The sequence below is a fragment of the Frankliniella occidentalis genome, unplaced genomic scaffold, assembly GCF_000697945.3.
Source record: "Frankliniella occidentalis isolate FOCC.00 unplaced genomic scaffold, Focc_3.1 Scaffold152, whole genome shotgun sequence".
Lineage (NCBI taxonomy): Eukaryota > Metazoa > Arthropoda > Insecta > Thysanoptera > Thripidae > Frankliniella > Frankliniella occidentalis.
Genome location: NW_026267279.1, coordinates 191,518 through 204,897, shown reverse-complemented (window position 1 = coordinate 204,897; position 13,380 = coordinate 191,518). Strand labels below are relative to the sequence as shown.

The window sequence follows — 13,380 nt, the reverse complement described above, 5'->3', positions numbered from 1 at the left end:
CCGACTGAATACCCGGCGGCGTGCGGCGGCGCGGGGATCAGCCAAGTCCGGAGTCCTCAGTACCGCACCAACCAGAAGCCCCTTATTGCTGCTGTGTTAAACTTCTAATCAAGCAAACCAACTTCGCGCAAGGAATAACACGACCCTGCGGTGTTCTCTTTCCGTTCCAGGAAAAGCAGGGGCGGCAGCTGTACAGTCCGAGTGGCCCGTAGCTTTGGGTCTCTTCGGCCGCCGCCGCCGACAGCAGCAGCAGCAGCAGTAGCAACACCTGCCCGTCAGCGCGCCGTCAGCGTCAGCGCCGACCACGCCGACGCGTACCCCCTCCCTCCCCTCCCCACCCAACCACCCCCTCCGCTCGGCGATGGGGCAGTTAGCGCTGGGGCTCGGTGCGGCCGCCCCCTCTCTGCGCCGGACCGAGGCTGGATAGTCTAGCAGGGGCCCCTCCCCGCCAAGGCCTGCGAGGCCCTCCCCTCGGCCAGGGCAGCGCCAGGCCAGGGGACCTGCACCCAGGGGCCCCGGGGACCCAGTCTGTGATAATGTATTAAAAGAGTCTATTTTAGTTTTTGAAAGTGTGTGAGCTTGTGTGCGAGTGGTATTTTATTACAGTATTAATTTTGGGGAATTGATTGTGTGAGTGTTGGAGCACGTCGGGTCGTGCGCTCAGTTTGATTGTTTCCGCGGATGAATGTAGAGAGTTCTTTCCGCCAGGGTGCGAAAGAGTTGTTAATAAGTTGAGCGCTAGGTCCACAATAGTAGCGCTAGGTGTTAATAGTTATTAGTTGTTGGGTAAGGTAACGGGCGCGTCAGAAGCGACAAGCAGCACCCCTCCTTTCCCTCCGACTCATCCTTCTCATGTCTCCGTGAGCTCAACCAGCAACGACAAGATGATCGAACCGTATTCCCCGGACGTGCTCTGGCTCATCATCGTCGGCTTCATCGTGGCCTTCGTCTTGGCGTTCGGCATTGGTGCCAACGACGTGGCCAACTCGTTTGGCACGTCGGTGGGCTCCAAAGTGCTGACGGTGCGGCAGGCTTGCATCCTGGCGACCATCTTCGAGATCGCAGGCTCCGTTCTCATCGGTGAGTTGGCCGGGTTGCCTACCCAGCCGTCGGCGGGCGGACGGGCGTGCTGATCACCCCGTTCACGACTACAGCTGTCTCTCTCTCTGTCGCACAGGCTACAAGGTGTCGGACACGCTGCGCAAGGACCTGCTGGACCTGTCCATGTACGAGGGCGACGAATACGAACTCCTCCTTGGCTGCCTCGCCTCACTCCGTGAGTGTTGCCGCCGCTCGTTGAGGGAAGCCCCGGATGTGCTGTTGTGACTGTCCTTCTGGTTGCAGTGAGCAGCGCCGTGTGGCTGCTGCTGGCCACCTTCTTCAAGCTGCCCATCTCCGGAACGCACAGCATCGTGGGCGCCACAGTTGGATTCTCCTTGGTGTGTCGAGGCACTCAGGGTCTGCGCTGGTCTACTCTGGGGATGATTGGTAAGATAATGATTGTATGATTCAAAAATAAATCAAACCAAATCATGTTTTTTTTTTTACAAAATTAAATGTTATTATTGTTTACAGTTCTTTCATGGTTTATATCACCGGTTTTGTCTGGCATAGTTTCTGTGGCCTTTTTCAAAATGATAGAAATATTCATACTCCGAGCCCCTCAACCTTTCAAACCTGCTCTGCGTGCCATGCCGCTTCTCTATGGCTTTACTGTCCTTGTTAATGTCTTCTCCATTGTTCACAATGGACCCAGGTGTAAGTGAACAATATGTAGTCCTTTCATAAAATTACTTATTTATTCTTGGGAAAAACCAACTTAATTTTTTTTTATTACAGTGTTTTACTTTGACCGAATCCCCTTGTGGGGTGCATTTGTTGCAAGCTTGTCTGTTGGCGTGTTGGTTTCACTATTGGTGCAAATTTTCCTTGTACCTTATCAGAGAAAAGCCATCTTGGGAAGCCTAGGTATATTCATTTCTTCCTCAATCATAAATAGCCTTCTTGACTTTGAAATTTTCACATTTTTTTTTATTATTTTACAATTTTTACCACAGATCAATCAACCAAAGACCGAAATAGGGGAGTAAGCTTCACGTTTGGAGGCTCAACTGATTCATCTAGAGATCCAAGTCCTCGACCATCACGTAATGTGTCTGCTGAGAATCTGCATAATTCTGCTCTTCCGATGATAAAGGAGGGGAATGAGCTTTCATTACCGCAAAATAAAAATTCTGCAACTTCAACTTCTAATACCCAACAGATGTATCGGTAATAGCTTACTTCACTTGTCACATTATGTCTTTCTTTTCTTTTAATAAGATAGTAATCTACCTTGCAAATTTAATTTAGGTTTGCAGGTGGCAATAAAACAGGAAAAGAAAATGGCTACACACTGGCTGAAACTACTCTTAACAATGCACGAACTGTAAGTTTTCAAATAAATTACAATAAGGTATTTTAAAATTTGCTCTGAGTTTTGGTCAGCTCTTTTACTTTTGATCTGTTGTGTTGAAGGAGTCCTCGGAGCAGACAGGCGATCAACAACTGGGTTTGCCAGGAAGTGGTCAGGTTACACCAGCATATGGTAAGTATTTTGTTCCTGCATTAAAATATTGAACCTGAGCAATATTATTTGAATTTTACATTGAATAAGTTATCTTTTTGTTTTTAGGACTTTCACCAAATAGTAGTGCTGTTCCATTGATCAGAGAAAAGGTTCCAGAATCACTGGTAGGTTAACAAATTATAACTATGAAGAAATTATTCCTCTGAAACATATTTCATGGGTTTATTGTGTGCTTTTCAGAAACTTATGGAGGAAGGTGGTAATGCTGTGGTTGAGGAAGAACCTATTGAGGTAGCTAAGACTTTTTCATTTCTTCAAATTCTAACAGCTATATTTGGATCTTTTGCACATGGGGGAAATGATGTCAGGTGGGAACAAATTCAAGTGAAATTTTTTGGAAGTCCTTAAACTTTTTTATTATTCGATTTTTTTTTCTGCACAGCAATGCAATTGGTCCTCTGATTGCTATGTGGTTAATCTATCATGATGGCTCAGTCCGGCAAGCTTCTGAAACACCAATATACATACTTTTGTACGGAGGTCTTGGAATATCCACAGGTTTATGGTTGTGGGGTAGGCGAGTCATAAAGACAGTGGGTGAAGATCTTACAAAGATAACTGCCACAGAGTATGTATAACATTTCCTCTCTATGATGATTGCACTTCTGATGTTGAATTTTTCTAATGTAGTGTTTTTTAAAATTTTTAGAGGCTTCACTATTGAGATAGGTGCTGCATTCACAGTCCTTCTTGCTTCTAAGATAGGGATACCTATTAGTACGACACATTGTAAAGTGGGATCAGTGGTGTTTGTTGGACTTGCCTCTTCTTCTTCATCTGGAGTTGATCTGAGGCTGTTTAGGTAAGAATTACATTTTTCAGAGTATTAGTATTACAGTACGTAGTTTGAGGTGTAGGATTTATTTTTTGACTACCTACTATGTTTAAAAACACTTTTCTCCTCTTTTCAGGAACATAATATTTGCTTGGCTTATTACACTTCCAGCAGCAGGTGGATTGAGTGCCCTCTCAATGTTTCTATTCCGAACGTTCTTACTTTAGACTGCATCGTCATGACTGTTCTACTTCTGCTCAGTTCTGCTACTGACTTCTGCTCACAAGTTATTGACAAGTCTGTCGCAGCTTGGTCTTTGCAATAGTGACTCTCATTTTAGAGATTGTGACTCTTTTAGTTTCAGGATTATTGTGTATGAACTTGCTAATAAGTGTCAATGTGTATGTCAATTTTCTCAAAAACCTTTCAATTAATTAGGAGAGATGGCAGAGAGTTCTCTTCAATTGACAGTATTTTTTGTTTTTGGTTTTGAGAAGTTCTATGATCACTGAAACTTTCTACTTGATGTAATTGCCAATTATCTTCTTTATTTGTACTGAACGTAAGTTTTTAAAGTTACCTTCGTCCAAAATCAATTTCTGATCTGATGTTATATTTTGCATATGATTTAGGATAGCCTTTGGTTAATGGTGTTGTTAAGCAAGTAAAGAATCCTCATTGAGATGCAGCCTGTAGCCATGAGTAATAGAGACAATGTGTACAAAAATTTGTGCTGGAAATTAGGATGAGAGACATGGCGTTTAGTGCAGTTTTGGAAGTATGAAGTGAGAAAAAACATTGGAAAAGCAAGAAGAATAGTTTATTGTGTAATATTTTTCTCTATGAAGTCCATGATTCACTGAATATTAGAAATGCTATCTATATGTAAATGAGTGACACATAGCTTCAAATGGAGACTGATAATTGAGGTTATCTGAGAATATTATTGATGTGGAAAATGAACATGGACTGTAAAACATGAAATGAGCACAAAACTGTTTAAATTGTGGGTTTAAAGAAAATGTATTCTTTGAATTTTTAAGTTTTACATCTCATAGCTATGGCTTAGAACCATTGAAAATCTTCTCGGCAGTTTGTGAAATAGCAAAGTGCTAATTCTCTCCAAATAATTTCCTGGTATGTTGAAGGAAGTTCTATGCTGTGTTTAAGATGGTTAGCTTTCCCTTCTTGCTGTAATTTGATCCTTTGTAGTTTCGTGGTTTCATTTGCCCCTTGTTGAATATCTATTAGAAAGTAATTCAGAGGTAGGTCACCGTAGCAAATGTGTATTTTTTTTATATTTTTTTTTTGTTGTGTTCATAGTATTTTTTGATACAAAACAAAATAAAATTAGCAGATTTTGCTGTTGTAATTGAAGAACATTTCATTCTCGAGAGGGGTAGCTTTAGGTTCTGTAGTCCACTGATATTGCAAACTATTTCTGGATAAATGTTGCTTAAAATGGTTAACAGATTTCTGGCTTGCTTGGATTACATTAATAACTTTGAAACAGATCTGTGATTCAAGTAGCTCTCTTATTTTATGCTTTTCAAGCTTCCGTGTAAGTCTATTCCTTTCCATGTGGACTAGATTAGATCATATTTTTCTCCTGTTTGATATAGAATTGTCAACTTATTCCGACTTATCCAGTCTGGTGAGCCCCTTGTTAACTTGTATAGGAGAGAGACAATATTTCCTGAGATGGTTTGATACTGTCCTAACAGTTGTTGATTTGATGCCAAAGTAATGGTTGTAAGTATCTAAGACAGGCTGCCTTGAAGCCATTCTGTCATATTGTGATTATTCTTTCTATTCCATGGTGTAACACAATTCAAGATGGAAATGAAAATGTACTGAGTAGAAACGAAAATAAATAAGGTGATGGTTTAATAAAAGCTTTCTTCAAATTTATTAGAGGAGACATAGCCACATGATTGTGATATCAAAGCTTGAGTACATCCTCTTTAGACCCTTATGTCTAAAAGATCACAAGACTCAAGCAAGCTAAAGCTCATTGATTGAGAATTCATAGGGAAAATTGTAGAAATTTAAAATATGTATAACGTACATGGCAGTATAGCAATACATGTGACACCAAAAACCAAGAGAGATAACAGTTTTCCTTGGTTATATATGGAATGATTAATGATTCAAAATAGGTGCTAACAAATATCTTGCTTTTCAAATTCAAGCAGACATGTCATTTGTTAGCAGGCAAAAGTGGTTCTTAACACAAAGAATTCCTATGAACCCCCCATTCTGAACACAAATCCAATGGTAGGAGATCGATATCAAGGTACTGAAGTCTTTAGAAATATCAAAATTCACCTCAAATATCTAAAAAAATTGTTTCCCTTGAAAACAGAGAACAGTAACAGCTAAAATTCTGACTACAATACATAAGGGAAAAAAGAGAAAATGAAGGACTAGCATAGAAAATCTACAATACAAACCTGGCTTTGCTAGGTTTCAACATAAATATAATTGACAACAAACAAAAATATAATCAACAAAATGTCAGATATTGATTACTAATTACATATACTCCTGCACATTAAGAATTAAGAATAACACTAAGGGTGAGGTACATGGCAAAGGAAAACTTGTTTTTTTGGAGATGTGTATCAACTTCAGCATGTTGTGTTACTTACTTAAAAAAACATGTGATTCATTTTAAAAATAGGCCGCAAAAATTATTGTGTGATTTCCCCCACCCTATATTTGTTTTAATGATCTTGCATAGAAATAGAATAAATTAGAAAGCTAGATATAACATGAAGGTCTAGCTTTGATCATTCACACAGAAATTTTTTATTCAGACGATTTCTTTTTTGGCTTTCCCCTTTGTTCTTCAGCTGATACCATCTCGTCTAGCACCATAAAAGCTCGAGTTAACTCTTTAACAATACTGTTATAACGTTCAAACAAATCTTGAGCCTGTTCATTTAGAGCTTCCACACCCTGGACACTATCTATTGTGATCAAAGTCAACTTTTCAAGTTGCCCAGAGAGCCCTGAGACTGCTTGCATGCTACTGATGGCATTTTGGTTGTCCAATACATTAGACACAAGCCTTTGGGCTTGTTCTAAACTAGATAGATCTTGACGAAGTTCCCGCTCCCTTGCCAAAATAATCTGGATAAAATAATCCATGGTATCAGATTATAATAAAATATCTCTACGTATATGTCATTACAATTAATCTTTATTTCTACACACTTACCTCCAGTTTTGCCTCACAGGTCATGGTGGAGTCTTCAAAAGTAGGGTCCATGTATCTGTTTAGTTCACTGATGCGTTGCATGACTGCAAGGGCTTTTTCACGTCCCGACAAAGCTGAGTTTAAGAGCTGATTAGCATGAGATAATGCTTCTAATACAGAAAGTTTCTCTGTATCTCCACGAAGTGATGCTGCAGCAGACCCACGAGTTCCAAGAACTTTCCGCTCTAACTCCGAAATACGATCATCTAATAGATTCAAGGGGTCCATGGTGACTTGTCTGAAACATTTGAAATAGGATATGAGGTTAATATGGTAATCCTATAGCAATATTCAGGAAATATAGTGCATGCAATAATTGAAGAGTTGTCTTTGTGTAAATGTAAATAAAGCTTCAATGGTTGGCCTGTTAAGACTATTGACAGCTGAGACAAAGCAAAAGAGTGATCCCTCAACATTCTAAGACATGATTTTTTGGTAATTAGTTTCATATATAAAATTATCTTGAATCTTAGAGAAACAGGTATTGAGCTAGAAGTCAATGTACAGGAGAAAATCGAGAACCAAACATGAAAACTACAAAAACTTCAGGTACAGGTTAATGTCAAGAAGCACCTGGCCTAGCAAAATACAATATTTGGCAGTGAGTAGGACTAATTAACACGATTGATTTTTACCTTTCGCAGGATTTAAAGTATGACGAGAGGGCAAACAGTATTTAAAATTACGTCGATTGGTTACTGGTTTCGCCCCTAATATATGAAACAACCCGTGGCGACTGCCTGCAGAAGGCTCTGACCCTTAGAGCGCAACAACAACATCCAACAAGAACACTATTCTCCACTCTGGCAACCTCGCGGCATGAAAATGTGGAGCAATCTGGCCTCTAGGTGGCGCCTTTTTTGTTGCTTAGGGGTTGCTCAGCCTGTGCGGTCCCTAGCCCGCCCGCCGGCGGCGGCGGCGGCATTGGTTTTTTTGGACAGTTTTGGAGGCTGAAATTGTGCAAGTTTTATGCCAATTTGTGAGAATTGAAACTGATAAAAAACAGAATATCGAAAACTGGACATTGGGGATAGAGCTTTTGTCGAATATAATGCTGAACAAGACAAACGGTGAGTACTATATTTATTTTTTCCTGTACTGAACTATCCAGGATTTTTCAGTAGATAGGCCTCGATGCTTTGAACTAATTGTAGCTTATTGAATTTAGAGAAGCCTGGAATGTTCAGGTGTCGGTGGAGGTCCTTCAGCTGATCCATATTTAATGATGTGGCCTGCGAAAATAATCGTGTTTAATAATAATAATCATCATCTTTGTACTCTCAGAAATTGATGCCCAAAATTGAGGAAAAAAGGCATGCAACGTACATTTTGCCTAGCTTGTGGGATGTATTTAGCTGCATAGTCATAGCACTTTTTCTCCCTCTTGACCTGTCGTTTAGGTAAAGCCTGCTCCTTGTAATTCATGTTTAATTGACCTAAAATAAAATCAAACCAAAAATATGTCAACATACTAATTTTCCATTTGATCTATTCCATATGTAGGTTATGAGGGTTACTACCTACCCATGGCACTAGAAGGAGGTATTGTTGTTGTCACAACCACATCACTCCTTAAAGCCTGAGGAGCTGGAGCTGGTGAGGCAACTTCTGTCTCAAATTCGACCAATAAGTCCATCAAATCTGTAATAATGATTGTAAGTATTTTCTGCATATAATCAATAAAAATATTGAAGTTATGTTGCATTGTGTACCTGGAGTTATTGTGTCCTGATTAATGGCAGGATGTGTGGAGACAGATGGTGCTGTTGCATCATTCAAAATTACTCCGTGATTCAAAGTAGAGTCCGAACCTGTTTGAGAAATATGAACATTTAAAATTGATGTCAGAGCAGGAAAGGATTTTGAAGCCCAGCATGGTATGGTCTTTCAGTACAGTCACCATTGATAGCAATTTTGTACATACTTGGTGCTATATCATGTATGACATCCATTTCATTTTCTGCCTCAGCTGGATCATCAACTCTTTCTGGATCATCAACTTTTTCAGCAGCTGAGTGTATTGCTGTTAACAAATGACGAAGAGATTATCAAATTGAACTATGGTAAGTAATCACTGTATCTGTATAACACTGTGTGTTATGACTCATACCTATTTCCAGGAACTGTCTGCTGGGAACTGTACCTTGGACCATTTGCAAATTTGCTGCCACAGCACTGTTAATTTCTGTGAAGCAAGTACATATGATTAATGTTTTTTCTGGCCTGAATTTGGTGTCCACATTTGTACAATAACCAAGGATGGATAACTCCTGAATTAGGTGTACAAATTTCATGAAGAATTTTAATTATTGCAATTTTATTTTACTGAATTGGTTAAAATATTTTAAAATTGGTTTGAATTATTTCTGAATTGTGTTGAACTAAATGGAATTGGTCTGAGTTGTTTCAATTGGGCAGAATTAGGGGTGTACACTTAGCATGGGAGTTATCCACCCCTCGACAATAATATTGCTAACTTGTCTAACTTGTCTTACCTGAAAGTCCTGTCAGCAGCAACCAGTCATTTCTATTAATGTCCTCAAGACCTTCTTCAGTGGAATTTGCAGTGGCCTTTGCCACTTGACGGGTGACCCTGACTCTCTTTTCTTTTTTTTCTTTGTTAATTTTGTTGCATTGCAGAACTATGATTCTCACTAATACCAGGTCCATCAATATTTCTGAAACGAGGTTGTTGTGCTCACTACAAGTTAACCAGGCCAGGGACACTTGAGAGCTTTGAAGAAGATCCTGGAGAACCTTCTTCAGTTGGGGCTTCCAGCCAACGCTCTTCCAGTTCTCAACAATAATTTTTTGGGCACTGAGAAAAAAGTTCATGAAGTCAGGGGAGGGATGGTGGGTACCTTCACTTAGAATTAAAAAGTCTGTGGATGGAATATCACTGGTCATGTCTTTGGTGCAAGCTCTACACTTGTTAGTGGCTTCTATAACCCTAGTGCATATTGTTGAGCATGTCAATGATGCACCCTGCCTCTTCAATTTTTTCCCAGATGCACTGACCACCGGCTCAGCTTCCTCACCATCATAACCTCTGAGGAGTATTGGATTCTGCTTTTCTGGTGAATCTGCAGCAGCTGCTATTGCTTCACTGAAATATTTTTCCAATTCATCTAAAAAATTATTTTGTTGTGTTTCAGATGAGCAATTTGAGTCACGCACGGATGCTGAGAGTTGCTGGATGAGGACGGTCTTCATAGCTCCAACATATTGTGTGACAGAAGGGTCAGTGTTTGAGCCACAAGCAGCCCGAATCTGACCAAACCAGTTTTCGAGATCATCCTGGTTGAGGCGTCTCAGCTTGAGAGTGGTCATCCCAATGTCTGGCTGAGTGACCCTCTTCCAGATTCTGGCCATTCCCCTCAAGTTGTCAATGAAACCAGACAAACATGGAGGTATGTGCCTCACACCACTGTCCTTTCTGATGAAAGTCCATTGTTGAAGATTCTTAATTTCTTCTCTCCAGTAGGCATGGTGGTACGAATCAGCTGTGACATCACACCTCCTGTCCTTGGGCTTGTCCTTCCTGCCAGGCCCATTCACGGAATCAAATAGTTGGTCGACCAACAGCAGCAGATCAGCTGTAGGCATACAGTCACTGAGGTATTTCCCATCTGATACAGTGTGGAAAGTGTTCATTCCTTTCCAATTTGACTCACTGAAAACCTGTGCTGCGAGACAAACCAACATTTTGTTTCTGCCCAGTGGACAAAGGTGGGCATACTTGAGGTTTGAAATTTTGCAAATTCCCTCATCTAATTTAAAGAATTCCACTATGTGCCTCCACTCGGCAATTTTTCCAGGAGCATATTCTAGGTCACTGGACAGGAGGTTGTTTCTCAAACTTTTTAGAAGATGAGGAAAGTCCCAAAGATGAACAATTCGGTGACCATCCACTTCATACACGCTGTCATACTCCCCCTGTTCACACTGACTTCTTAAAATTGTGATGGCACCACGGTTAGTTGGCCCTTGATCTGACACTGTCATAACTGGTTTGAGGCCTATTGAAATTACTGCCCTGGCAACATCTTGTATTAATTGTGCCAACACTTCTTTGGGGCAGGTTCCATTAACAGGATAATGAGCTATTGGAAAAGTGAAGTCTGAATGTAACAGCCTAATTTTAAACTGTAGCAAATGATTGGCTTGAACATGGGTTCTTCCCCTCTCACCAAAATCTTCAAAGCCGTCAATTTCATCAACAATAAAGTTGTACTGCAGCAGGTCCTCTATAAATACCTCATCAAATTGAATTCCCACTGCCTTTTCATGAGGCATACAGTTGAATGTTTTTTTTTCTATTATTTTTAAAAGGAAAGGAGACACCCCAGGCTTAAGGACAATATCTGCAAGAACTTCCTTTAGTGTTGTCTCTGAAGGAAGAGTGATGTGCTGCCGCAAAAATCTATAAGTTCGAGGACTTCTCTTGTAGATAGAGAGAGCAAAACACTTCTCCTTGAAGAGCCACTTCCTGCTTGAAGGATGTCTCTTAAAATTTCGCAGTTCACCAAACAAAATTTGTTTGGCAATACTGGATACAGCCATTAAGTGTAATGTCTCTTCCGGGGTTCTATCATTATTAAGTCTATTGCTATATATTTTCTCCATCTTCTCTCTATAAATCATCCTTTTTTTGTATTTTTGTGAAAGCAAATGTTTCTCATGTACCAGGTCAAGTAGTGCTTGTCGCCGAGGGGTGAGGTCGACAGGCTTGACATTAGCCTGCCGTCGCCAGGAAGCTTTTGTTGACCTTTTGTTGACCTTGGCTTTGAAAGCAACCCCTGAAAAAGGAAACAATAGTGTAAATTTGGCTCCCCCTTAGATCAGGTAATTATTGTGACACTGTGAAAAATAGTTGTAAGTTTATGAGAAAATTTTCCTCTTTCACCCAGAAAACGACATTCTTGATTTCAGTATAATATACTAGTTAGTCCCCTAATCTAAGCTAAAAAAGAATACTGACTGGGCCAGAGACATCTGTTAATTAGACATTTAACACCGAGAATTTCAAAATAAAAAAAGTTTTTTTCTTTTTCAATTAGAGTATTAACATACTAAAAGCTAGAATGCCGTTTTCTGGGTGTTGATTGGAAGATTGTAAAGTCTGATTGCATGTCTGTGTTTTAGAATAGCTTACCTGGTTTTGGTGACTTTTGCACACAGTGCACCTCAAATAAACCATCCCCTAAGGACTCCATCAATTTTTCCCCATCAAAAACTGAAGCAGATTGTGCCGGAACATCAAGAGGAGGATCAGGAAACACTTGAGATGGAGTGTCAGTGCTGATTGGACAAGTGGTAGGTTTGTAAGCATAACAGCTTCTTTTCCTTTTGCCTGCAAGCAAATGTATTTTGGAGACTTTGATTTTCACTTTTCAATCTCACCCAGTCACTGATTTTTGTTTTTTGTTTTGTAAGTATTTGTCAGTCTTCCTGTTGCATAAAAATATAAATAATCCACTGACAATTGTTTTAGCCCACCCTTCTGAAAAGAGCTATACAGCAGGCTTATGCAGAGACTTTAAACTTTCAGGGTTTTATGTTTTAGTAATACACTAATTTCTCTTAATATTGCTGGCAATATTTTTCTCTGCTTAATTATTCACCTCTATCAAATTTCCTCTTATAAAGAAATTTATTTTTACTCCAACTACATACTGACTAAAAAACAAAAATCAGTTCAGGTCTGAGAGAGTGTATACTAGGCCTGCTATTGTCACTGTAAAATAATGTGTCCAGAGTTACCAAAACAAAATAGTTTTGAGTAATTAAGGAATTTCTTGGTGAACTGTCAAGCAGTCAACTAGCAATGTATTATGTTTCAGTTGTTTGCTGTACCTGGGGTAGAGGTGTAGGACTTGTCCAGCTCTGCCACCTCAAAGGTCCTTTTCAAGGACTGTGTAGGAACTTTGAAGCTGCATCCTACATCAGCTGTGAGGTCTGTGAAAAAATTATTCTGTATACTTCAATTGAATAAACCAATGATGTTGTCATATTGCTGTCATAAATTCTTTCAGTATACCTTGCTCTGTCAGCTCAGTGTATTCCACCACTGGAAAGCGGGCCATCACCTCATCGCTGAGGGAAGGCCCATTAACCAGCTCAGGATCTGGAATTGCTGTCCTTCGAAGTGTCCTGCAAGATGCATCCCAGAAGTCTCTTGACTTGTGGAAGTGCCCACTACACATATACCTATGAGTGCTCAATTTGGAGGATGGAATGAGAAGCAGGTCTTCGTTCCCTGAAATCTGCACCCATGCTTTTTTTCTGCCAAATAAATATGATGTTTTAATAATGCTTCTAAATGCTGTACATCACTCGTATGATGCAAATCCCCCTATAACCCTTTCTCTCTATTTACCTCTCTGGATCTATGGGGAACTTGAAGAACCTGACCTCGGGGTCAGTGATTGGCTTTGTGCTTGCCGGGCACTCAATAGCAGAGCACACCGACATCGCGAAATGAGATTTTAAATTTTTGCCACTAAGTAAACGAATGGCATGCGTCAATGTTTACCTCTTGCGGGGATAGGCAAGTGTCAAGTATTTCAAATCCATCCGCGTCAAGGGGAATCACATACCAACGTATAATAAAAATTATTGTATTAAAAACGGAACATAACGCCTGTAGATTGATTTCAGAGATCATTTTATGATTAAGTATGTGTAATGTGCTGGTTCTTCTTAGGTAAAATC

The 13,380-nt window shown here is 40.0% G+C and overlaps 2 protein-coding genes across 3 annotated transcripts in view; one reads left to right on the top strand and one right to left on the bottom strand.

Moving 5' to 3' along the window:
- The first annotated feature begins 147 nt into the window (after nucleotides 1-147).
- On the top strand, nucleotides 148-5,299 carry LOC113206184 (sodium-dependent phosphate transporter 2). Its single transcript, XM_026422145.2, has 13 exons — nucleotides 148-1,080; nucleotides 1,178-1,276; nucleotides 1,345-1,488; nucleotides 1,576-1,758; nucleotides 1,840-1,968; nucleotides 2,058-2,271; nucleotides 2,353-2,428; nucleotides 2,518-2,587; nucleotides 2,675-2,733; nucleotides 2,810-2,937; nucleotides 3,012-3,197; nucleotides 3,279-3,431; nucleotides 3,541-5,299. Exons 1-13 carry the CDS (start codon nucleotides 885-887, stop codon nucleotides 3,629-3,631), a joined length of 1,728 nt encoding a protein of 575 aa, XP_026277930.1. The 5' UTR covers nucleotides 148-884; the 3' UTR covers nucleotides 3,632-5,299.
- The window catches only part of LOC113206185 (uncharacterized), an 8,377-nt gene continuing 271 nt past the window's right edge, over nucleotides 5,275-13,380 (bottom strand). The window contains exons 2-4 of one of the 2 annotated variants that reach the window (XM_052271180.1): nucleotides 7,302-7,389; nucleotides 6,628-6,904; nucleotides 5,275-6,539 (exon numbers count right to left, since the gene is read on the bottom strand). In XM_052271180.1, the coding sequence (XP_052127140.1) occupies nucleotides 6,216-6,539; nucleotides 6,628-6,894 (591 nt within the window). In that variant the 5' untranslated portion in view covers nucleotides 6,895-6,904; nucleotides 7,302-7,389 and the 3' untranslated portion in view covers nucleotides 5,275-6,215. Of the gene's footprint in view, nucleotides 6,540-6,627; nucleotides 6,905-7,301; nucleotides 7,464-13,380 lie in introns of those variants that run through there. The other variant, XM_026422146.2, reaches the window with a different exon arrangement.

Excerpts from the sequence above, each read along its gene's own strand:
- LOC113206184 (XM_026422145.2), top strand. The coding sequence starts at position 885 with ATGATCGAACCGTATTCCCCGGACGTGCTCTGGCTCATCATCGTCGGC. Across the intron at positions 2,272-2,352 it reads AATACCCAACAGATGTATCG|GTTTGCAGGTGGCAATAAAA; the intron begins GTAATAGCTTAC and ends AATTTAATTTAG. Across the intron at positions 2,938-3,011 it reads CATGGGGGAAATGATGTCAG|CAATGCAATTGGTCCTCTGA; the intron begins GTGGGAACAAAT and ends TTTTCTGCACAG.